This window comes from Lepus europaeus, chromosome 16 (assembly GCF_033115175.1).
Source record: "Lepus europaeus isolate LE1 chromosome 16, mLepTim1.pri, whole genome shotgun sequence".
NCBI lineage: Eukaryota > Metazoa > Chordata > Mammalia > Lagomorpha > Leporidae > Lepus > Lepus europaeus.
In genome coordinates this window covers 59,331,016-59,356,890 of record NC_084842.1, presented here as the reverse complement: position 1 = coordinate 59,356,890, position 25,875 = coordinate 59,331,016, and the positions used below count along the sequence as shown (strand labels likewise).

The 25,875-nt window shown below is 46.4% G+C and overlaps 1 protein-coding gene across 5 annotated transcripts in view; it reads right to left on the bottom strand.

The window, feature by feature from the left end:
• Nucleotides 1-663: 663 nt before the first annotated feature.
• TLR1 (toll like receptor 1) overlaps nucleotides 664-25,875 on the bottom strand; it is a 51,424-nt gene continuing 26,212 nt past the window's right edge. For 2 of the 5 annotated variants that reach the window (XM_062212814.1, XM_062212811.1), the window contains exons 3-4: nucleotides 6,223-6,315; nucleotides 664-4,112 (exon numbers count right to left, since the gene is read on the bottom strand). In XM_062212814.1, the coding sequence (XP_062068798.1) occupies nucleotides 1,661-4,051 (2,391 nt within the window). In that variant the 5' untranslated portion in view covers nucleotides 4,052-4,112; nucleotides 6,223-6,315 and the 3' untranslated portion in view covers nucleotides 664-1,660. Of the gene's footprint in view, nucleotides 4,113-6,222; nucleotides 6,316-8,020; nucleotides 8,078-10,571; nucleotides 10,621-17,975; nucleotides 18,065-25,875 lie in introns of those variants that run through there. The other 3 variants (XM_062212812.1, XM_062212813.1, XM_062212817.1) reach the window with 3 other exon arrangements.

The window sequence follows — 25,875 nt, the reverse complement described above, 5'->3', positions numbered from 1 at the left end:
TGCCTTTCAAACAAATAAATACATCTTAGAAAAAAAAATGATGAGGATAGTAATGACTATCATTCCGGACATGTATTGAGCTTTGCTTTGGGCCAGGCTGTGTTCTGTGTACATCACATGTATCAGCTCATCTAATTCTTGTAATAATAATAGTTCAAGGTATTGTTATTCTAGCCTTACATCCTGAATAATAAAGCACAGAAGTACAGAACCACACAAGGTCAAGAGCAGGAGGAAGAGGCAGAATTCAGGCTGAGCGCTCTGCGTGTGGGGCGCTCCACCTGCTGACTGAGTGCCACCTCTACCGTGAATAGCTTGACCCTGACCCACTACCCACTATACCACTGACTTCTTACAACCATATGAGAGAAGCACCATTATTATGCCCACTTGACAGACCAGGGAAAGCTTAAGAAACTCATCCCAGGACGCAGAGCTACAGAGACATTGAGCCAGGATTTAATCCAGAGCCCAGACTCATCTCCTTTATTCTCTACTATTCCACCTCTTATTTGTTGATTGCAAATTTTTAAAGTATATAAGAGGATAAAAACAAAACAAGCAACAACCTCAGGCAAGCAGTGATAATGCTTTTGCATATTTTATCTGGACTTTTTTCTATACATATTTCAACATAGTTGAGACCAAGTCATACATACAATTTTGTATTCTAGGCTTTTCACTTTTAATTAATAGTGACTTGCTAAAGGACTTTTTATTAGTAAAAGAATTCCTAGATGATTTTAATTGTGCTTAAAAATGACAAAAAAGAGTTAAGATTCTTGTTCACGTCAGTCCATACAACTGGTCTGAGCAAAATCACCAGCCACAGAAGATTGGTCTCAAAATTTCCACCTGGACTGAAGCAGAGCACACTCTTGGCCAGGGTTCTCCATAAGCAGAGCATGAGACAAGTATTCAACCGAAACTAGTTTATTTCAGAAGTGATTCCATCAAACACCTGTAGAGGAGTGAGTAAAGGAGAAAAAAAAATATGAAAGAAGAAAATAAGGAACACTCTTTCAAGTCACTTCTACTGTGGACAACCAGAACTTTATCCCACTGGAGACCTCAAGGAGAGTGAAAAGTATACCCCAGACTTATCTCAGAAGTGAGTGAGGAAGTTGGGGTGTTTATCCACCAGTTCTCTTTCTGACATTGATTGAAGACTGTTTCCAAGAGCAACTGTCCAGCACTTCTGAATTGCTCCCTGTCTGGCCCTGAAGGTCAGCAAGGAATCCCTTTGGGTGTTGAGTCTCAAACATTAGCAATGATCAACCTTCAACCTGTAGAGGCAAATACTGAGCAGAATTGCAGTGGGCACCAACAGCTCTAGAATTCAGCAACAGAAATCCAGCTGTTGGCCTAAAAGTCGTGGAGTTTCTAATATCGATGCCAGCAGCCAGGATTATATCACTAAAGAGAAACATGTACTTCTTTGGATTCCATGGTAATTCAAGAAACAGGCGAATGCTCTGTGTGTTAGAAATGAATTGTGTAGATCAAAATCATATCATTTCATGAACTTTAACCACCATGTATTTGTACGTATTTTCATCGACATTGTAAACTCCAAATTGTGTTTACATATGTGTGGATACAAAAAAAAAAGTCATTGTTGGCAATCTCAAAAGCCGCAATGCTGACAAGAGGAATATTCTTAGCTCTGTGTGTGATCTATGTCTTTTGTTTGCTCCATCAGCTTAACTTTAATGACTGCTCTTAGGTTTGCCCAGAAAAGTCCATGTTTAGTCTTCTCCTTTGGCCATTCCAAGTAAGTCCTCCGTGCCATGAGGGTTTTGAGCTTGTGATAGCTGTTCGGAATGGAGTACTGTGGAATGGGCTCCAGCAAGATCAGGATTAAGTTATTGGATCCTTCATGGAAGAGATTGTGGTGAGCAAAGTAGAGCTCATAATGGCACCACTCACTCTGGACAAAGTTGGGAGACAAGACAAAGATGGACTTGTAACTCTTCTCAATGCAGTTTATGATGTTTTCCACAATGCTCTTGCCAGGAACAAAGTCTCTCTCATGGAGACAAACCCGGATATCTTCTTTTTCTAGGTTGGGTACTAATTCACTCTTCACCCACGCAGAGTCATGCCCACTGTATGAAATAAAAGCATGGAACTGGAGGTTTCTTTGGAGTTCCACTAGGGGGATGTTCCGAGCCCTGTGCCGGGCCTGGGTCCACTGACACACCATCCTCAGGTACCAGGGCACATCCAGGTAGACGCAGAGGCAGGTCACGGAAGCGGCCACCACCAGCACGGTGGCCCCAATGGTGACCATCAGCAGGGCTATGTTGCAGGATAATTGAGACACGTGAAAGTCCTTGAGCAGGGTTCCCTTGTAGCCTTCTGGGTAGGCACACTTATAGGAATCAGGCCAGCCCTCCGCCACCTCACTCGATAGTTGGCCCATACTTTTGATGAATTCTCTTAGCTCGCATGTACAGTGGAATGGATTGCTTCCCGCTTTTATTGACGTAATCTTCTGGCAGCTCTGGAAGAAATGAGCTGATGGATGGGAAACTGCGTTGTGCTCAATGATCAGCAGAGAGAGGCTGCTGAAGGGGCCACAGCCAGGGAGGTCCACGAGGGAGTTGAGAGCAACATTGAGTTCTTGCAAAGCCTCCAGGTGGGTGACATCTTTAGGAATGGCCGTTATTCTGTTATTGTGGAGATCAAGCACCTTGACCTTGGGAGGTAAACATCTGAAAACAGAGTCTGTAAGTGCATTGGAAGACAAATTTAAATTTAATAAACTTCCAGTCCAGGAACAGTCTACCTCGTTTTCATCATTTCTTAGTGAATTTTGGCTAGCATCCAATTGTTGTAGAGACTCCATCTTCGTGGTCATATGAATTAAGTTTGTGAGGTCCTTTAATTGATTCCTCTGCAGATTAAATGTCTTTAACTCAGTTAAGGTTCCACAGTTTTTAAAAATCGTGTCCGTCAAGAGGTTGTTGGAAAAATCCAAATGCTGAAATGGGCTAATTTGGAGAGGACAAAGCATATGGATCATACGTGTCCCAGACACTGTGCAGTTTTGGATGTTCATATTTGACAAAATTTTGTAGATGTTACCTTGGGAAAGACTGAACGTACTAGTGGAAAATTGATATATAGACAAGGCCTTTATGGAAGTGTTAGAATAATTAAACTCTGTGAAGTCAAGTGGACCCTGAACGTTCACATTTGAAATTGAGAAATACTCTATGGTTGAGGGCCAAACCAGCTGGAGGATCCTAAAGAAAGACTTCCAAGTCGTTTCAATGTTGTGTAAGGTAAAATTTGATAACCTCGGATTCTTTTGAAGTTTTGACAGAACGTTTAGGAAGTAAGAACTTTCGCTGTCATCCAGCACACTTTTAACATTAGACAACTCCAGACTTGCTGCAGGGCTGGCTGCCACATCCAACAGGAAGCTGAATTCCTTTTTGGAGGGGAAAACAATATGCAAACTCTCTGTGTTAAAGTCTCGAAGCACGTCAGGCTCTTCTTTTTCCCCATAAAGGTCTCCTAAGACCAACAAAACCTTACTGATATTCAAATGAGCGATTGGCTGCACGCTGGATTTTTGTAACTGGCTTGCACTCAGCCCCAGGAATTTCAGCTGAGACATGTTGCCAAATTGTTTGCATATGGGCAGAGCATCAAACGCATTAAACGAGAGGTCTAAGTGCTTGAAGTTCACACTAGGGTGGCAAGAAATCTTCCACAGCTCATTGTGGGACACGTCCAAGTATTCCAATTCCTGGTTGTATTTGAACACACTGAAATCAAGATATCGGATTCTGTTGTGAGAAATTATCAAAATCCTCAGCTTTGAGAGTGATTGGACATCTGCTGTCTGAAGCTCAGATATAGAGTTTTGTGAAATATCTAAGACCGTGGTTTGCAGAGACAGGTCTTTGGGAACATGGAGCAGGCCTGTTTTGGACATATTAATGGAAATCTCACTCCCATCAGATGGTTGGATTCTGACCGCAAGTATTAGCATGACAATGATGGCAAGATGGAAGCTGCTAGAAATAGTGTTGGTCATTCTGGAACACTAGACATTCCTAATGGCAGTTGCTATTCTTCAGAGCCTCTTGAATCAGGTTCTAGAAAAAAAATGCACATTAAATGGTAACATTAAATTAGGCATGGTTGACATTAAACACTTTTTTATTAGAGACTCATAAGGTGGAGGCTATATTCTTTGGGTTACACAACTTGAAGCCTGGGAAACACTAGAAAGATAGATAATTATGTCAGCTTTATCAAATAACGTGTAATACGGATGGGGTTGAAGGATGAGCCCCTTAAGATTTGTCTGCCTACTGCCCATGACCTAATCCCCAGAAACTGAATATTATCATATTTAGAAAAAGAATCTTTTCAGGGATAAAATTAAAGATTGTTTATTAATATTTGGAAGAAGTTCAGTTTTGTTTATTTTTATTTCTTTCATACATTTGAAAGGCAGAGAATGTCAGAGATGGATCTTGCATTCACTGGTTCACTCCTCAAATGTCCATAAAAGCTAGGTTTTGGTTATACTGAAGCCAGGAGCTTGGAACTCAATTCAGGTCTCCCACATGGGTAGCAAAGACCCAAGGATTTGAGCCATTGCCTGCTACCTCTCAGATGCACATCAGGCAGGAAGCTAGAAGCAGAAGTGGAGTCAGGACTCGAACCCAGGCCCTCTGATGTGGATGCTGGCATCTCATGCAGCATCTTAATTCATCTAAGATCCACCCCAAAGTTAAGGATCTTGAGAAGTGAGATCACGTGGAAAATGGCCCCTGGATCTAATGACAAGTACGCCTATAAGAAAGAGGCAGAGGGGTATTTGACAGACAGCAGAGGACAGAATCACAAAGGAGAAAGCCACGTGAGGACGGAGCAGAGGTTGGAGTGATACAGCACAGGGCCAGCCATGCCAGTAGCCACAGAAGCTGGAGGGGGCCCTGGAGAGGATGCTGCCATGCGGGCCCCTTGCTTTGGTCCTTGTGGCCCTCAGAATGATAACAAATGAATTTCTGTTATTTCAGACCCTCGATGGTGATTTGGTTTATGGGAACTCCTCTGGCCACACCCCACCCCGAGATCATTTGGAACTGAGGCTAAGATTCACTGGGTAGACCTCCACTCTGACACATACCTGCCCGTGACGTTCTTGAGAATTCTCCCACGTGGTGAATTGGGACTGTTCTTACCTTACCTTTCAGGATCTTCACGTGGTTTGGGGCTATACCTGGGTCTTGTGCAAAAGGTGATTAATTAGATCATGATAAAAGACCTCTCAGGAAATATGTTCTTCCATTTATTTATTTAACCAATATTTATTGATACCCCACTGGCCATGCAGGAGCTGAGGGTGTAGTGAGTAAGATAAAGTCCTAATTCTCAAGGAGCTTATTATTTGGAGAGGGGATAGAAAGTAAACAAATAAACAACCAAGCTTAACTTCATAAAGTGCTAAGTGCTCCATACGAAAACAAAGGGTCCATTGCAGGCATGGGAGGGTAGTTGGTGGCAGCTGCTGTCAGAGGATGAGCTAGACAGATGGACAAGAGGCAGTCACCTGTGGGAAGATCTGGGGGAAGAGCCTTTCTGAGACAGGCAAAGACAGATAGGTTGGCTTGTCAAGGGCCAGGAGGTCAGTGTGAGCACTGAGTGAGCAAAAATGAGAGGAGTCACGACCAAGGTCACAAGGGGTCTTGTAGGTCATTGCAGTGAGTTGAGATCGTATCCAAGGGTGATGAGGGAGTGGAAGCTTTTAAATATGGGCATTGTCTCCTCCTCTCTCTTGTTCAGTTTTTTTTCATTCACTCATAAAATGTCTTTATTCCATATGAAATACTGGGTATTGTTCTAGGGCATGGCCTTTGCACTAGTTATCAGCCTGCTCTAGACAAGAAGCTATTTTGTTATCAGCATTTCAGTGGCACATGGATCAGGGCGAGTTCTTTTGGGATGAACCCTCAAGACCCTTCAGCCAGGGCTGGGCAGCTGTACAGCTTTCAAGGAACTTGCTCAACATCCCCTGAACTGTATTAGATAAGCCATCAGGATCCACAAAGCACCAGATCCTTCTGTCCCTCTTCTCTTCCTTATCTCAATGGGCACAGAAGGACCTAAAGAATTGAGCTCCCAGGAACAACCCTGAGTTGCGAAAGTTCCCCCAGAGACAAACCAGTCTGGTTTCCAGAGCTTTCTTGGGCTTACACTTTAGTCTGAAGATGCCTTTGTTGTCCTTTCTTATTTCTTCTGTTCCAGAAGAGGCCCTGTTGTTACCTTTCATTGGCATTCATGAAGATGCTGAAAGAGAAAGATGACACAGATGTGAAAATTCATGGTAAAAGTAAAGGTCGCTTCTTTGTGGCATCAACTCAGAAATGTTCTCCTGCTTCCTGAAGGAGCTCCTCACACAGCTGCAATATTAAAAGAAGTGCTGGGGCCAGCGCTGTGGTGCAGCGGGTTAAAGCCCTGGCCTGAAGCACCGGCATCCCATATGGGCACCGGTTCTAATCCTGGCTGCTCCTCTTCTGATCCAGCTCTCTGCTGTGGCCTGGGATAGCAGTAGAAGATGGCCCAAGTCCTTGGGCCCCTGCACTCACGTGGGAGACCTGGAGGAAGCTCTTGGCTCCTAGCTTCGGATCGGCACAGCTCTGGCCATTGCAGTCATCTAGGGAGTGAACCAGCGGATGGAAGATCTCTTTCTGTCTCTACCGCTCTCTGTAATTCTGTCTCAAATAAATAAAATAAAATCTTTTTTTTTTTTTAAAAAAAAGAAGTGCTGTGGACTGAATGTTTGTGTCTCTCCAAAAGTCATATGCTGTTGGGGTGGGTGTTTGGCATGGTGGTGAAGATGTTGCTTGGGATGCTGCAGCCCACATGGGAGTGCCTGGGTTCTAGTTCCATCTCCACGCCTGATTTCAGCTTCTGCCAATGTGCACCTTGGGATGCAACAATTGCTGAAGTGCTTGGGTCCCTGCCACCCATGGGGAAGACACAGATTGAGTTGTTGGCTCCTGGATTTGGTCTGCCCCAGCCCAGGCTATTATGGGCATTTGAGAAGTGCACCAGTCCATGGCAAATCTCTTCTCCCTGTCTCTGTCTGTCTCTCTGCCTTTCAAATAAATAAAATAAGTAATTTCTGAAAAATTTCATATGTTGAAATCCTAACTCCCAATGCGATATAGTATTAGGAAGTGGGGCCTAAGGGAGGTGATCTTGAGTTTAGAGCCCTCATGAATGGGGTTAGAAAAGGGACCCCAGAGAGCTCTCTGAGCCTCTCATCTGTCACATGAGGAGACAAGGAGCAGGTGGTAGTCTACCCAAAACCCAACCATGCTGGCACCCTGATCTTCTAGAAGTAAATGTCTGTTAGGACATTTTGGGGTGTTACAGCACCCCAAACCAGCCAAGACAGTAAGAATGGAAATAATACCCAATAACTGCCCAGGCCGGCCCCTGATATCTCAAAACACAACTGGTACAAGCTGAGTCCTAGTAAAAATGGTTTGGGCTTCAGGCTCAAGTAGGATCCCCTACTGGCTACTGTTCTTAGATCTAAATGAGGAGCTCTTTCCACCTCCAGCCAACTCCAGAGTTCACAGAAGCGGTGATCGGTGTTCTCAGGCCCAGTGTGCAGAGTAACCAAGAGAGAAGTGCTAGACACCGCTCCAGGCAGGGACGTGCATGCTAAGTCCACAGAGTGCCCACCACAAGCAAAGTGAAAATTTCCTCATTCCCTTAATGGTTAACTGTGGCTACCACCATGGAAGAGTTAAATTGATAAAAATTTCCTGTTCCCATGCATTTAATGAAAGCACAGCTTTGGTTTTATATCGAGCTAAATTAATCGACTCACATATCTTTACAGCTAGCTAAATTAATTGACTCAAATGCCCAAATGCCATTTTGTCCTCTCATTTAGTCATTCATTTAAAGTACTTAGTTTATGAACACATTTTATTTCTGCAATTAAGAAATCAAAGCAGGGGCCGGCGCCGTGGCTCACTTGGTTAATCCTCCACCTGCGGTGCCGGCAACCCATATGGGCGCTGGGTTCTAGTCCCGGTTGCTCCTCTTCCAGTACAGCTCTCTGCTGTGGCCTGGGAGGGCAGTGAGGGATGGCCCAGGTGCTTGGGCTCCTGCACCCGTGTCAGAGACCAGGAAGAAGCACCTGGCTCCTGATTTCAGATCAGCGCAGCACGCTGGCCGTGACAGCCATTTGGGGGTGAACCAACGGAAAGGAAGTCCTTTCTCTCTGTCTCTCTCTCTCACTATCCACTCTGCCTGTCAAAAAAAAAAAAAAAAAAAGAAAGAAAGAAAAGAAAGAAATCAAAGCATTGTAACATAAAGAAATAATTTTAAGGTATTTAGATAATCTTTAAATTTTATATACCAAACATGTTAAATCAATGAAAATCAGTGTCACGACTCCTTGGTCCAAACAAGATATTTAAAAAATTTTTTAATTTTATTTTATTTGAAAGACAAAGCAAAGAGACAGATCTTTCACCCACTGTCTCACTCTCCAAATGCCCGCAAGAGCCAATGCTGGGCCAGGCGAAAGCCAGGAGTCCTGAACAACTCCTGGGTCACCCACGTGGGGGGCAAGGACCCAAGTACTTGGACCATCATCTGCTCCCTCAAGGTATACATTAGCAGGTTGAGAAGTGAAGAAGCTGGGACTCAAAGCAGGTACTCTAAGAAGGTTTTCAGGCCTCTTGAGCGATGGCTTAACCTCTGCCACACAGCCACAGTGAAAGAAAATATTTTTTTGATCCCAATGACCATCACCGAAGCTCATCTGTATTAGAACTTCAAAACGGTCCGGTGCCGCAGCTCACTAGGTTAATCCGCCGTCTGCAGTGCCGGCACTCTGGGTTCTAATCCCAGTTGGGGCACCGGATTCTGTCCCGGTTGCGCCTCTTCCAGTCCAGCTCTCTGCTGTGGCCCGGGAAGGCAGTGGAGGATGGCCCAAGTGCTTGGGCCCTGCACCCACATGGGAGACCAGGAGGAAGCACCTGGCTCCCAGCTTTGGATTGACACAGTGCGCTGGCCGTAGCAGCCATTTGGGGGGTGAACCAACGGAAAAGGAAGACCTTTCTCTTTCTCTCTCTCTCTCTCTCTCTCTCTCTCTCTAACTCTGCCTGTCAAAAACAAACAAACAAACTTCAAAACTATTTTACTGTAAAATAGGTTATTATTTACTAAGTTAAATAGTAAAGGGGTGTTTTAATTTGCAGGTATAGCATTCCCATGGGTGTGTTTGTCACCTTTCCTGACTCTGATAGGTTTAGCCTCATATTATTTGATATAACAAACACATACATTTGAATTGCCTTTGTTTGGAGACTTGAGAACATCAGCTCGGGACTTTGGTCTCCAGGAATCCTACTCCTGCCATCAGTCTGGCCCAGCACGTTCTGTTCTGCAAAGGTTTCATTCTTCCCTGTGTCTGTGCAGCCAGCTGTTCACCACACGTTGAAAGGACTGGAACCAGTTCAAGAACTTCTCTCCTAGGTTCCCTATGTGGTTTTGTAAACTTGGGCTTTTTGTTGTAAAGACACATTCACTTTCAAACCTTTTGACCCAAGTGGTTGTTGCCTGGGAAACGTTTCGAACCCACAATTCCACCTGAGTGCTAGCTCCCAGGACAGAGCCAGCGGAAACAGCTTGAAAAAACATTCAACCTGCCCATAAAACCAGGGAAGTTGTACCACTTCTGGGAGAAGCTGACTTGCACCCTGCATTGGTTCAATTTTCTTACTGTAAGGATACCTGAGACAGCTACTTTATAAAGAAAAGTGGTTTATAATGCATGATATTTGTATACCTTAAATAAAAGGTTTCTGAGGGGAAAAGGGGGTTTATTTTGGCTTGCCATTCTAGCCCAAGGTCAAGGGGCTACATCTGGGGGCAATTTGCTGGCAGTCTAGGGTGGCACAGGGCATCATGTGGCAAGAGGCTGGGAAGGTACACACGTGTGTGTCTCTTCTTATAAAGCCACTGGTGTTCAATCACGAGGTCCCACCCCGATGATCCTATCTGATCCCAGTCACACCCCAGAGACCCCAACTCTCATCACCATAGTCAGATCAGCTTTCCAACCCACTTAATATCTCACAATGGAAATCAAATTTCAGCACCCAGACCCTTGGGGACAAACTTGAATACACATGACAGTGTAGCCCATTTTCTTGAACCTTCTTATTGCAAAGAGAACACAGACAAGGGAGACAGGACAAAGTGCAGTGCCCTCTGACATGAACAACCAGCAGCTCTGTAAACACAAAAACTAGAACACACCTGTGACCCAAAGATTCAACTCTCAACCCGAAAACAGCCCCTGAAAGCAAATCCTGTGTGCATGTCACTCAAGGAAAAGAACTTTCTCTGACTTAGGCCTAGGAGGGCATAGACAGTGCTAGCTCAGCTGTAAGCTCATATCAGATAAAGCCCACGTAGAAAAATGCCTAGGACTTACTCATAGACACTTGGGATCCCTACCTACAAACTATAACATTATTTTCTTTTACAGAATAAAATAAGACTTTGCTTACCAAGACAACCTGCCGGGTCTTCCGTTTGGTAGTCTGTAGGAAATTCAAGAACTTCCTTGAATAGTTATTTCATTGGTAATCAGTTAGTGTTGAAAAAAGCTCTTTTACGCCATCTACAGACTACCACTGGAATTACATTACACAGTTCAGTATAATTTTTCTCTTCCCTTGCAGATATAGAATAGGGTCTGTGGGTTCACTGATAGACCTGTACTAAGGTAGAATTATGTTTTTATGGTTCTGCATTTCATTACAGCCACTCCCTGCTATCTACACTAACGAAATCCAGGAAGAGGTGAAATGAGCTATAGATCATCACTGGGTTTCACAACGCTTACCCTTGTAGCTGTGCTGGCTGGGTGTGCGTGTGTTTTGGCTACTTTGCTTTCCCTCTTGCCTTTTGATTGGCCTGCTATTCAAAGTGACTGAGAGCAGAAAGAGGGAGGGGTCGAGAGCAAAGTTTTGCTGAACACCTGCGTAGGGAGGGCAGACAGGTGTGTGCTGAACAAGGAGAATCTGCGTGTCTTTTCCGATGCGTCGGCTTTCAGACAAAAATCTGCTGCTGATTTTTTTTCCATTGATATTTTGAAACTTTCTTCAAGACATGGTTTTTGAACACAGTATGGAAAACACTAGCAAGCATCTCTTCTAGCTCAGGTCCAAGCTACTCCTTCTGGGTTGACGGTTGCTGCAGACTCAAGGAAGCCGTTCTGATGCCTCTGCCCTCGTCTTCAAACAACAACAAAACACATGAGCGGGGTGGGCAGTTGGCCCCGAGGCTAAGACGCTGCTCGGGACACCCATGTCCCATATCAGAGTTCCTAGCTTTGAGTCGGGCTCTGCTCCGAACTCCAGCTGCCTGTTAACTCAGATGCTAGGAGGCAGCAGGTGATGGCTTAAGTACTTGGGATTTTATCACCCACATGCAAGACAGGGAGGCCCCCAGTTTGGGCCTGGCTCAGCCTTCGTTGGTGCAGATATTTGGAGAGTGAGCCAGCAAGTGGATAGGAGGTGCCTCCCCCCTCCCCAACTTTTCAAATAAATAAAAATCTTAAAATAGTTTAAGTAAAGAGCAACTATGCAAATAAAGCTAAGGAATGCCAGCTCTCTGCCTCTGAAGTTGTCCTTGGCCTAGTACTACGTGGTACCCAGTGTGCAGACACCCAACTGTCTCCCTGCACGACTTTGTCCTGTACACAGCTTCTCTACCACATGGCACATGAGCCCAGCTTTCCTACACAACAACTCTGGGGTTCTTTGAAACAGAACATTCTCTCTGTCTCCCCTGACCTCAGAATTTGTTGAACCGGGGAAATTTGTCTCTCAGCAACTTTCCGAAACTGAAAGAGAAGCATCTCCCGCCCATCTGCTCCGAGACCCAGGACTGGAGTTGAGGACGCTCTGTGGCTTGTGGCTGCCCTCGGCATTGCCTGCATGACTTCAGGCCTATAGGGTGAGGCCCAAGGAGGAAGCCTGCAGGGCAGAAGGCAGCACCGCTGGTGCTCCGAGTCCTGTGTTTCCCTCCAAGCTCATCCCCAGCACTGGGAGTCGCCCTTGGGCCCCAGTGTGGCGGTGTTGGAGTGATGGCGTCTTTAAGAGGTGGCGCCCAGTGGAAGGGGGTCAGGACCTGGGGGTGCCACCCCCGGGAGGGATTCACGTGGCTCCCAAAGGACTAGGCTGGCTCTCACAAAAATGAGTTGCTGTAGAGCAAGGGACCCCATCGACCTGTCCCCTTCTACATACAACTCTTTTCCTTTCTAGTTCTGCACTGTCATGTGACAGAGCCAAAAGACCCTGATCTGAGGCCAAACTGATGAGGCTGCCCAACCTTGGGCTTTTAACCACCAAAACTTAATAAACCACTTCTCTATGGGTTACCCAGCATCAGGGATCCTGTTAAACACAGCTCATAATGGAACAAGATAGCATCCAGGCACAGCCACATCTGCCCCCTCCAAGGAAAAACTTTAATTCTCAGATGCTTTGGCTTCTTTTGAAAATATTTTATCTGGCCAAGAAATCCAAAGTATTATTTCAATATGCAATCAATATAAAAATGAATATAAAATTGCAAATGAGATAGCTGATAGGTTTTTTCCATTCTAAGTCTTCAAAATCCAGTGTGCATTTTGCATTTACGGCACATCTCAGTGGGGCTGCCCCACACTGCTGGTCACATGTGCTGCACAAGGCAGGTCTAGATGGAGTTAGCACAGCCTTGCAAATAAGCACAAGTTCAAGTCCATTGAACAGCAGCCCAAAGAGCTAATTCAAATGAAAGGTTTCGTGTGTTACGCTGTAGGCAAACCCATGCTTCTCTCCATAGCAGCTTCTCTGCCTTCCCCATACCCAGGCATTCTTTTTTGGACCCAGGACAATATAAATATGCTGTCCTTTTAGGTGTGATCTGTCGTTAGTTGAGTTTTTTCCAACAGCTTTATTGAGATCCTACTCACATACCTCAAAAACTTCACTCAAAGTGCACAGTTATTTTGGGTATATTCAGAATTGGGCAGCTACCACTACAACCAAGTCCGATGATTTTCACTGCCCTAAAAAGCAGCACTACATCCCTTCTCCCTCACCCTCCACTTTCCATGTGCCCCAACCACAGGCAACCACTAATCTACTCTGTCGGTTATAAAAACCTCTATAGAGCTGTTCTGGATATTTAATGCAAATGTAATCATACAGGATATGGCCCTTTGTAACCGACTTCTTTCACTTAGGATAATATTTTTATGGTTCTCCCATGCATACAACCGGATTTCTTTTTTAAATTGCCACATCATTTTGGTGGTATACACCTACCACATTTTATTTATCCATTCATAAACCGATGGACATTATGGCTGCTAGTAATGTTGCTATGAATACTCACAAGTTTTTGTGTAGATGTTATTTGCTCTTGGGTATGGTAATCCTGCCCCACCTTATTCATCAGAAATATATTCTTTTTTTTTTTTTTTGACAGGCAGAGTGGACAGTGAGAGAGAGAGAGAGAGAGAGAGAAAGGTCTTCCTTTTCCGTTGGTTCACCCCCTCAATGGCCACTGCGGCCGGTGCGCTGCAGCTGGTGCACCACGCTGATCCAAAGCCAGGAGCGAGATGCTTCTCCTGGTCTCCCATGCGGGTGCAGGGCCCAAGGACTTGGGCCATCCTCCCATCGGAAATATATTCTAAGACATCCAGAGGATGCCTGAAACCATGGATAGTGCCAAATGCTATAATTACTATGTAGTATGTATACATATGTACCTAAGATAAAGTTTAATTTGTAGTTATGGCAAGAGATTCACAATAGCAGCTAATAATAACATAGAACAATTGTAGCAATATATTGTGAGGGTTATATGATGTGTGCTTGCTTGTTTGCTCTCTCTCTGGAATTTTCCACGTAGCAGTTTCATACCATGGTTACTGAAACCAAGAGGAGTGAAAGCATGGATAAGGAGAGACTACTGGACTTGTATAGCCCTAGGAGAGAGATTGCTGCATAGGATGGGAACTCTACCGTTAGCCTGTTGAGGAACTGCCAGATGATTTCAAAGCAGTTAGACAATTTTACATTCCTATCAGCAACATACAAGGCCTCATGTCTCCACATCCTTACCAACACTTATTATCTGAGGGGTAGAACCATCCTACTAGCTGTGAAGTGGTACATTATTGCGGTTTTGAAATGCTTTTCCCTGACAGCTACGATATCAGGCATCTTTTCAGGAGCACTGGCCATTTGTGTGTGTTTAGAGAAATGTCTCCTGAGAGCTTTTGCCCATTCTTTAATTACAGGCTTGTAAGAGTTTTTATATATTCTAGATCCAAATGTCTTACCAGACATATAAATTTAAATTTTTTCCTATCTTGAGTGTCAGTCTTTTCACTTTCTTGAGGAAACTTTTCAAGTATGAGGACTTTAATTTTGATGATGTGCAACTTGTCTCCTTTTTTATCTGTAAATTTGGTGGCATAGCTAAGAAACTATTTTAAAAACCCAAAGTCAGGAGCTGGTGCTGTGGCATAGCAGGTAAAGCTGCCGCCTGCAGTGCCGGCATCCCATACAGGTGCTGGTTTGAGTCCTGCTGCTCCACTTCCAATCCAGCTCTCTGCTATGGCCTAAGAAAGCTGTGTAAGATGGCCCATATCCTTGGGATCCTGCACCTGCATGGGAGACCTAGAAGAAGCCTCTGGCTCCTGGCTTTGGAGTGGCACAGCTCCAACAGTTGTGGCCAGTTGGGGAGTGAACCAGTGGATGGAAGATCGATCTCTCTCTCTCTCTCTCTCTCTCTCCCTTTCCTTCTCTCTCTGTGTAACTCTGACTTTCAAATAAATAAATAACTCTTTAATAAAAAATAAAAACCCAAAGTCATAAAGATTTATACCTATATTTTCTTCTGGAAATTTTATAGTTAATAGCTCTTACACTGGTCATTGGTCCATTTTGAATTAATTTTTGAATACAGTATGAGGTAGGGGTCAAACACTTTTTTGCATGTAGATACCCAGGTATCCCAACACCATTTAGGGAAAGGGATATTCCTTTTCCCCATCCAATTATCTTAGCACCCTGTTGAAAGCCAACTGGGCACAGATGTCTGAATTCTTTCTTTCTTTCTCTTCTTCTTTCTTCCTTCCTTCCTTCCTTCCTTCCTTCCTTCCTTCCTTTTTTTTTTTTTTTTCTTTTTGACAGGCAGAGTTACACAGTGAGGGAGAGGGGAGAGAGACGGAGAGAAAGGTCTTCCTTTCCGTTGGTTCACCCCCACAGTGGCCGATGCAGCCAGCGCACTGCACCAATCCGAAGCCAGGAGCCAGGTGTTTCCTCCTGGTCTCCTATGCAGGTGTAGGGCCCAAGCGCTTGGGCCATCCTCCACTGCCTTCCCAGGCCACAGCAGAGAGCTGGACTGGAAGAGGAGCAACCGGGACAGAATCCAGGGCCCCAACCAGGACTAGAACCTGAGGTGCCGGCGCCTCAGGCAGAGGATTAGCCTAGTGAGCCACAGCGCAGGCCTGGATTTATTTCTAGACTCAATTTTCTTCCATTGATTGATTATCTGCCCTTAGGTCAGACCAAATTGTCTTTAAAAAAAAAAAATTATTTATCTGAAAGGCAGAGTTACATAGAGAGATAGAAGAAGAGACAGAGAGAGAGAGGTCTTCCATTCATTGGTTCACTCCCCAGATGGCCAGGGCTGTGCCAGGAGCCAGGAGCTTCTTCCGGGTCTCCCATGAGGGTGTAGTAGCCCAAGGGCTTGGGCCATCTTCCGCTGTTTTCCCAGGCACATTAGCAGGGAGCTGGATTGGAAGTGGAGCAGCCGGAACTCGAACCAGCACCCAAATGGGATGGTGACATTGCAGATAGTAGCCTAAACTGCTATGCCACAGCACTGGCCCCCACATTGACTTGCTTACTGTAGTTTCAGAGTGATTTTTGAAATTGGGAACTGTGAATCTTCTAACTTTGTACTTTTTGAAGATTGTTTTGACTGTTCTGGATCCTTCATTTCCATATGAATTTTAGGGTCAATTTGTCAACTCATGAGAAAAAAAAGCCAACTGGTATTTTTCTCAGGGACTGTGTTGATTCTATAGATCACACTATTGGAACACTATTAAGCATTCCAATACATGAGCATGGGTTGTGTTTTATTGATTTATGTTATCTTTAATTTCTTTCAATAATCTTTGGTGTTTCTCAGAGTATAGTTTTTATACTCCTTTTGATAAATTTATTTCTAAATAGTTCTTGATGATGTTGTGAATAATGTTGCTTTCCAATTTTTACTTTGGCTTCTTCACTGATGCTGTCTATAAACATTGTGCTTTTTTATTGATTACATATCTTGCAACTTTGCTGAATTTGTTTATGCTAGTAGATTTGGTTTTTGTTTGTTTTCGAAAGAGAGAGCTGTCCCCTATCACTGGTTCACTCCTCAGATGCCTGCAGCACTTGGAGCTGGGCAAAGCTTAAGCCAGCACTCAGGAACTCTGGGCTTCCTACGTTAGGGACAGGGACTCAAATATTGGAGCCATCACTGCTACCTCTGAGGTTCTATGTTAGTAGGAAGCTGGAACAGAGAGCAGAGCTGGGACTTGCTTCCAGGCACTCTGGTATGGGATGTGGGCATCCCGAGCCGTGTCTTAGCTGCTGTGCCAGAAACATGCCCCCCAGGTTTGTGTTTTTTAAGTGGTCTATGGACGACATTTTTAGGTCCTCCCACAAATCATTAGGTTTGTTTGTTTGTTTATTTGGAAGGCAGAGTGACAGAGGGGGTGAGGGAGATATCTTCCATCAACTGGTTCACTCCCCAAATGGTTATAACAGCCAGGGCTGGGCCAGACCAAAGCCAGGAGTCAGGAACTCCACCCGGATCTCCTGTGTAGGTGGCAGAGACCCAAGTACCTGTGCCATCACCTGCTGGCTCCCAGAGTGCACATTAGCACAGAACAGAAAGCACAGCCAGGACTTGAACCCAGGCCCTCCCACGTGGGATGTGGGCATCCCACGCATTGGCTTAATGTGCTGTTCCACAGCGCCTGCTCCCGTATGTTGAAATCTTAGCTCCAACGTGATGGTATCAAGAGGTGGTGCATTGGGGAAATGATTTAGTCATGAGGTTGGAGCCCTCACGAATGGAATTAGTCCACGTTTAAAGGTGATCCCAGGGAGCTCCCCAGTCTTCTTCCCACTGTGCAATGGAGGCTACAATGGAAAGACCACAGTCGGAGACTCAGAAGAGGGCCCTTCCAAGAACCCAACCACATGGGTGCCTGCAGTCAGCTCTCCAGCCTCTGTACCTGAGACAAACCAATTTCCGTCATTTATAAGCTACCCAGCCTGTAGTACTGTGTTATGGCAGTCCAGGTGACTAGGGCTAGTGGATTCCTGCACATTTCCTGTAAAAAGGACCATGTCATCTTCAGTGGGGAGTACTTGCATTTCTTCTTTGCCAGCATGACTCCCGACTGCATGGCTGCCCTGGCTAGCACCTCAGTAATGCCCTTAGAGGTGATGAGAGCAGACATCCTGGGCTTGTTCTTTGTGCCAGGGACACAGCTCTAGTTATTTCACCGTGTAGGATGCTGTGCGCTGTGAGTTTTTCATAGATATTTTGTCAGCTCGGAGCAGGTCTTTTCTGTTCCTGGTTTGTTGGGTGTTTTTTAACATGGAAGTGTAGAGAGCATGATTTCTTAATCAGTAAGGAAGAAAACAAATGCAGGGAGCACAGTGCTTCTGGTGGTGGGGTCAGAACCCAGATCAATGTACAGAGCGGTGGAATTCCTCTTCCCCTCCTTTCCCCACACCAGCCCCCAATTCGCCCCCCTGCCTGACCCTACAGCTGCACCTGTGCCAAGAATGAAAGCTGACATCCCCTAGACACTGGCCTCTGGATGCATTCTGCCTTACCTAACTCGAGTTTTCCAGCTGAGCTTTCGAAATTGCCATGGACAGGTCCGGAGCTGAGTGAGGTCCCGAGCCGAGGTCAGGTGTCTCCAGCCACGTGCCTGAGGAGAGGTTGCTCCTTCAGTTTCTTGTTTCTTTTCTTTTTGACAGGCAGAGTGGATAGTGTGAGAGAGAGACAGAGAGAAAGGTTTTCCTTTTTGCCGTTGGTTCACCTCCAATGGCCGCTGCGGCCGGCGCATTGCACTGATCCGAAGCCAGGAGCCAGGTGCTTCTCCTGGTCTCCCATGCGGGTGCAGGGTCCAAGGACTGCCTTCCTGGGCCATAGCAGAGAGCTGGCCTGGAAGAGGGGCAACCGGGATAGAATCCGGCGCCCCAACCGGGACTAGAACCCGGTGTGCCGGCGCCGCAAGGCGGAGTAGATTAGCCTGTTAAGCCACGGCGCCGGCCGCTCCTTCAGTTTCACAGAGACATCGGCAAGCACTTCTGTTCATGGTCCTGGTCTGAATTTCTGGTATTGTCTTAGGATCCATTCCTGGGAATGACTAGGTTAAAGAATGTGGGCGATTTGATGTTCTTGGTGCATTTTGCCAAGGAGCTTTCCATACAGTGTGTACTCATTACGGTTCTCCCAGGGTGTGTTGTGTATATGTCATACATCTTCTGTAAAGCAGTACAACAGAGATCTGTCAATGTGAGGGAGACCTCATTATTGTTTCTATCTTTATTTTCTTTTGTTATGAATGTCATTGGATGTTTTTTCATGTTTACTGGCAACCTGTATCTCTTTAGTGAATTACTCTTCATGTCATTTGCCTGTTTTTATATCTAGGTTATGTTTCTACCATTCTTTAAAAGATTTATTTATTCATTTACTCATTCATTCATTCATTCAAAAGAGAGAGAGAAAGAGAGAGAGCAAGAGAGAGCAGGAGAAAGATCTTCCATCCTCTGATACACTCTCCAAATGGCCACAACAGCCAGGTCTGGGCCAGGCAGAAGTCAGAAACCATGAATTCCATCCAGGTCTCCCACTTGGACAGCAGGGACCCGAGTACTTGGGTCTTTATCCACTGCTTTCCCAGATGCACCAGCAGGGAGCTAGATTGAAAACAGAGCAGCTAGGACTGGAACCAGCGCTCTGACATGGACTGCCAGCATTGCAAGTGGCTGCTTAACCCTCTGTACCACAAGACTGGCCCCTGGCGTTTAACTGTACATTCTCTTTCATGTTCTGACGTTAATTCCATCAAACTTTTTACAAACATCTTCCCCCTATTGATTACCTTTTCCTTTCATGATTTCTTTTTAGAGATTTGTTTACTTATCTGAATGTCAGAGTTTCAAAGAGAGGGAAGGAAAGACGGAGATCTTCTACCTGCTGGTTCACCCCCTAATGGCTGCCATTGCCAGGGCTGGGCCAGACTGAAACTAGGAACCATGAGCTTCATCTGGGTCTCCCACGTGGGTGGCAGAGATCCAAGTACTTGGGCCATCTCCTGCTGATTCCCCAGGCACATTAGCAGGGAGCTGGATTGCAAATGGAGCAGCTGGGACACAAGCTGGCTCCCATGTGGGATGCTGGTATTGCAGGCGCAGCTTCACCTGCTACGCCACAATGCCATCCCCATGGTCCTTTGAACCAACAAATATTTTCAGTTTAATCTCAGTTAATAAGCTCACTTTTTCTTTGTTAAAAGAAAATTGAAATCCAGAAGTTTGAAAACAAAGAAGTCTGGTTTGTTACATCTGCTGGTATCTGCAGTGGAAATAGTCCCGCCGAGCTGATTTTTAGCTATCAAAATTGCTGAATATTAACAACTGCCTCTACAAGTCTGTGCAAGCCAGCTCCAGCACACCACCGCTACATTGCTTCTGAGTTTAGAAAGAGCTTCTCCAGGAGCAGGTGTGTGGTCTAGCAATTAAGACACTGGTTGGGACACCTGCATCCCATATCAGAGGGCCTGGGTTCAAGTCCCAGCTCTGCTTCCAATTCCAGCTTCCTGCTAATTCAGACCCTGAGAAGCAGTAGCGATGACTCACACGGTTGGGCCCCTGCCCCGTGTACGTGACACTGGGGTTGAGATTTGAATTCCTGGCTTGACCACTGCAGGTCTGTGAGGAACGAACAAGTAAATAGGAGTTCTCTCTCAGTCTCTCTTTTTGTGTCTCAAATAAATCAATAAGTAAATAAAAGTATATAAAAAAGAAAGTTCTCTATATTAAGGTTAAATGGATACGTGTTCTTTTCAAACATAATATTTTGGCTACTTTAATGTTTTATTATCCAAATAAAATATTTACTGATGAAAACTCAGAAAATATAAAGAAAATTTTAAAATTAAATCAGCAATATTCCTTTCACAGAGATGTACAAATATCATTTTTGTATCACCCAGACATGTTTTCTTCACACATGATCATGCTTTATGCTCTTTATGTCTACTGCCAAACTGTTGTTCAGAAAGTATGTGCCAATCTACCTGCACACACAGCCATAGCCACACCCACATATGCATACACACACAGAGCTTTCAGAAGGCACCAACCCCGCGGATACCTTGATCTCTGGCTTCTGGCCTCCGGAACTCCTAAAATAAGCTTCTGATGCTTCAAGCCACCCCGATAATGGCAAGTTGCCTTGGCAGCCTTGGGAAGCTGATCGTTCCAGCAAAACTGCCGATCTGATACCTTTATTTTGCTCATGGTACCTCTGCTAACTGTAACCTCTGCTAATTTTGCACTCACTATGCCCTCTCCTGGGTTGGACCTTCCCACCCATGCCCAGGACCCTCACGCTGCCCCTAGGTTGCCCAAAGACCTTTCCCCAGGGCTATCCCAGCAGCCTCCCTGATGAACCACCTGGCTTTCTCATTTCTTTCACCATGGTCTTGATGTCTTCATCTCCCGAATTTCCCGTGTTGAATTCCTAGCCCCTAAGGTTGATGGTGTTAGGACTCAAGGCCTTGGGGAAATGGTTAGGTCATGAGCATGGGCCCTCTTTGGATGGAATCAGTGTCCTTTTTTTTTTTTTTTTAAGATTTATTTATTTGAAAGTCAGAGTTACTCAAAGAGAGGAGAGGCAGAGAGAGAGAGGTCTTCCATCTGCTGGTTCACTCCCCAGTTGGCTGCAATGGCCGGAGCTGTGCATATCCGAAGCCAGGAGCCAGGAGCTTCTTCCAGGTCTTCCACATGGGTGCAGGGACTCAAGGACTTGGGCCATCTTCTACTGCTTTCCCAGGCCATAGCAGAGAGCTGGATTGGATGTGGAGCAGCTAGGTCTCAAACCGGCACCCATGTGGGATGCCAGCATTTCAGGCCGGGGTGTTAACCCACTGTGCCTCAGCGTCAGCCCCAGAATCAGTGTCCTTTTTAAAAAAGACCCCAGAAAGCTCCCTCGCCCCTTCTCCTACATGGGGACACAATACAAAGACAGCCTGTGTATGAGCCAGAACGCAGGTCTTCACTGCTCTTCCATCTTGGATTTCCTGGCCTCCAGAGAGGAATACATTTCTCTTATTTACAAGACACCCAGTTTGTGGTACTTCCTGAGAGAAGCCCAAACGCACTGATACCTTCCGTCATCAGAGCTCCTCTGTGGGGACAGGCATTCGGCACAGCAGTTGAGACACCACTTGGGACATCTGTACATGTCGTATCCCAGCCTGGGGGTAGAGCCTGGGTTCCAGCTTCCTGCTCCCTTGCATCCTGGGAGGCAGCAGGTGATGAGCCAAGTACTTGGGTTTTCATCACCCATGTGGGGAACCTGGGTTTCGTTTCTGGTTCCTGGCTTTAGCCTGGTTCACCACCAGCTGTTGCAGGCATTTGGGAAGTGAACCAGTACATAGGAGATTGATTCTCTCTCTCTCTCTCTCTCTCTCTCTCTCTCTCTCTGTGTGTGTCTGTCTTTCAATTAAGTAAGATAAAATGTTAAAAGTTTTTTTAAAAGCTCATCTTTGCTGTGTCCCATTGCTTCTAACCTGTCCCCTTGTTAAAAGAACCTAAGTTTCATTGTCACCCCAGCAGCAGTGATTGAGGGAATGCGACATTAGGTGGGGGGAGAAGGGAGGCCCTCTGCAGAGGTGATGTTTGAGCAGAGAGGTGAAAGGCTCGGACAAGCTACGCAGGCTCCCAGGAAAGTCGGATCTCAGCAGAGGGAGTGGCCCCCGCTGAGCACACGGGAGATCCCTGTGGTGTGTCCAGGCTGAACAACCGGAAGGCAGTTAGAGCTGGAGGGTGGTGGGTTGGTGGAGACTGGAGACACTGAGAACTAAGTACGGAAGGCACGAGAAGGAGTTTGGTTTGTTCCGACTGCAAAGGGAGGTCATCAGGAGGTTTTAAACTGGGGCATTGCCTAATACAATTTACAATTGACAGACAGTCATTCGATTGCTGTTGGGACACGGTGTGAGAAGGCCAGCTGGGAGGTGCCTGCCATTGCACAGATGGGAGACACTGGAGGCTTAGTCAGTGTATTGTTCAATTTCTGCTGCTAAAAAAAAAATGCCACAGACTGGGTAATTTATTTTTTTTTAAAAAGATTTATTTATTGGCCGGCGCCGTGGCTCACTAGGCTAATCCTCCGCCTTGCAGCGCCGGCACACCAGGTTCTATTCCTGGTTGGGGCACCGATCCTGTCCTGGTTGCCCCTCTTCCAGGCCAGCTCTCTGCTGTGGCCAGGGAGTGCAGTGGAGGATGGTCCAAGTTCTTGGGCCCTGCACCCCATGGGAGACCAGGATAAGCACCTGGCTCCTGCCATTGGATCAGCGTGGTGCCCCAGCCGCAACGCGCCTACTGCGGCGGCCATTGGAGGGTGAACCAACGGCAAAGGAAGACCTTTCTCTCTGTCTCTCTCTCTCACTGTCCACTCTGCCTGTCAAAAAAAAAAAAAGATTTATTTATTTATTTGAAAGAGTTACACAGAGAGAGAAGGAGAGGCAGAGAGAGAGAGAGAGGTTTTCCATCCACTAGGTCACTCCCCAGTTGGCTGCAACAACCTGAGCTGTGTCCATCTGAAGCCAGGAGCCAGGAGCTTCTTCTGGGTCTCCCACGTGGGTATAGGGACCCAAGGACTTGGGCCATCCTCTACTGCTTTCCCAGGCCAAAGCAGAGAGCTGGATTGGAAGTGGAGGAGCCAGGACTCGAACCACTGCCCATATGGGATGCTGGCACCACAGGTGGCGGCTTTACCTGCTATACCACAGCACCAGCCCCCTGGGTAATTTATAAAGAAAATAAGTTAGTTTCTTGAATTCCGAGGGGCCTTCATGTTTCCTCAACCCATGTAGGAAGGCAGAAGTGCAAGTGAGCTAATGAGACAGAGAGGGGAAGGATACTGTAAGGCCACCACAAAGCACACCAAACACCGGAGTTAAGACAAAGAGTTTATTGATGGGGGAAATCTGATAGGCCCGAGGGAAGGGGCGAAGAAGGGAAGTTGAGAGAGAGAGAGACAGAGAGGTCCAGAGAGAGAGCCCGTGTGCAGGAAGCAGGTCCTGTAATACTCTTGCATGGGGTAGGGAAGTGGGAGCAGCGAATCCTGTTAGGGGTGGGGTGGAGCTGACACCTGTGGTTGGACCATTTGGTTACCTGACTTTTAGTGAGCCAGGCTGGTGATGGGAGCCAGAGCCTGGGATGGTGCCACAGATAAGACACCATTTTACCAACAGATACCAAATTTACCATTTTATTAAAACACCACTCTTGCAATAGCGAACCCACTCCCGAGATAAGGGCATTAACCCATTCATGAGGGTTCTTCCCTTGTGATACGATCATGTCTCAAAGGTCCCATCTGTTAATACTGTCACAGTGGCAACTTCATTTCAACATGGGTTTTGGAGGGGACGCTCGAGCCATGGCAGCCAGCCTGGTGGACACTGCCCTCCAGGTCGCAGTGGAACAGGCACACGGTCCTCTCACGGGAGCCACATCACAGGATGTAGTAGCTGACCCACCACGGTATGTCATGGCTATCTGTAGTCCCGAGGGTGTAGACGAGGATGCTGTATCAGTGCAATCTAAAAGTAGAGTGGCTGGCACATGGTGACCATGTAACAGAGGTGAGCAGCCCAGGGCATGCTGGGAGGCTCACCTGGGCAGCACAAGGCAGTGGAATGATGAGCGCATCCTCAACAGGTGCCTCTCATCTCCAGTTTCTAGACGGTTCCTCCAGCTCTCCTCTCTCGGCCAGTGGAAAAGTGGAAAGGGCAAAGGAACCCACACTCACTTTTCTTTTCTGAAGACTTTTTATTTGAAAAGCAGAGAGAGAGAGAGACAGAGATCTTCCATCTACCAGTTCTCTCCCCAAATATATGCGATGCCCTCCTGTCCCCTCCGCTGGGGCTGAAGTCGGGAGCAGGGAATTCAGTCTGGATCTCCCACCTGGGAGGCAGGGACTCCAGTACCTGAATCACCACTTGCTGCCTCCAGGGGGCACATTAGCAGGAATCTGGCGTCACGAGCCAGAGTTAGGACTTGAACCCAGGTACTCCAACGTGGGAGGGAGGCATCTTAACCAGTGAGCTAAATGCCTCGTCCTCCATACTCACTTTTCTTATTTTTTTCCCCAAAGGCAATGATCATAATAGCACCTAGTCATTTACAACACACTCACTTTTCTTAAAGACAAGGTGCAGAGTGGCCCATGGGGTCCAGTGACCTCCCACTGCCAAGACTTCAGTCACACATCCACAGCAAGCTGTGTGGGTGACTAGGACATGTGGGCTTTAGCTGAGTTGTCAGGGGCCCTGCAAAAACTCAGGCCTCATTGGAAGTAGAAGAGAACAGGTATTGGCCACACTCACAACCCCTGGCACAACACTTTTCCATTCGTCTGCACAGCCATCTGTACAGACTCGGTTGTGGTCCCTGTAGATTCCTATGTTGAAGCCCTAATCCCTAGAATTCTAGAATGTGTCTGTGGTTGTAGCTGGAAGTTAAAGTACGTCATAAGGATGGGGTCCTAATCCAGTACAAGTTATAAGTAGAGGCACAGGGACGTGTGTGCACGGAGACCAGGTGAGGACACGGTGAGAAGGTGGCCCCCTGCAAGCCCAGCAGGTCCGACCTGTCAGGCACCTTGATCTTGGACTTCCAGCCTGCAGAACTGGGAGGAAATAACTGGCTCTTGTCGAAGCTTCCCTGTGTGTGTGTGTGAGGCAGACCACCAACGTGGTCTGTCACCCTTCTCTGATGCCAAGGGGCAGGCAAGCCCATGCCCCCTGCCTTTAGCCCCGCCCTTCCTCTCATCACAGTGGATTGGTCCAGGCCAGAGAGATCAGAGATGGAGAGAACACCTGGGTGGTTTATCACTATTGCATGTTCTCCTCATTCTACTGTCTTGCGCTGCCCAAGTGATTCTTTCAGACTTTCAGACTTTCTTGGAGCTCAGCTATGTCGCTGCTCTTAGATTCTGCAACAGAGCTCTACATCCTGCAAGTAAAAATTCCCATTCTCAAGTTGGTATCTGCTGCTCACAACCAGAAGAATTTGACAGGAGGGGCCGGTGCTGTGGCACAGCAGGTTAAAGCCCCAACTTGTGTGCCAGCATCCCATATGGGCACTGGTTCAAGTCCTGGCTGCTCCAACTCTGATCGAGCTCCCTGCTAATGCACCAGGGAAAGCAGCAGAAGATGGCCCAGGTGCTTTGCCCCCTGCACCCACATGGGACACCTAGGTGAAGCTTCTGGCTCCTGGCTTTGGCCTGGCCCAGCCCTGGCCATAGCAGCCATCCGAGAGGAGTGGACCAGCAGACGGAAGATCTCTGTCTCTATCTCTCCCTCTCTCTCTGTAACTCTGACTTTCAAATAAATAAATAACTCTTTAAAAACAAAAAAAGAATTTGACAGGAAAGGGAGAAATCCTGGAGAACAAAAAACGCCTTTAGCTAAAAAAGAAGTGGGAT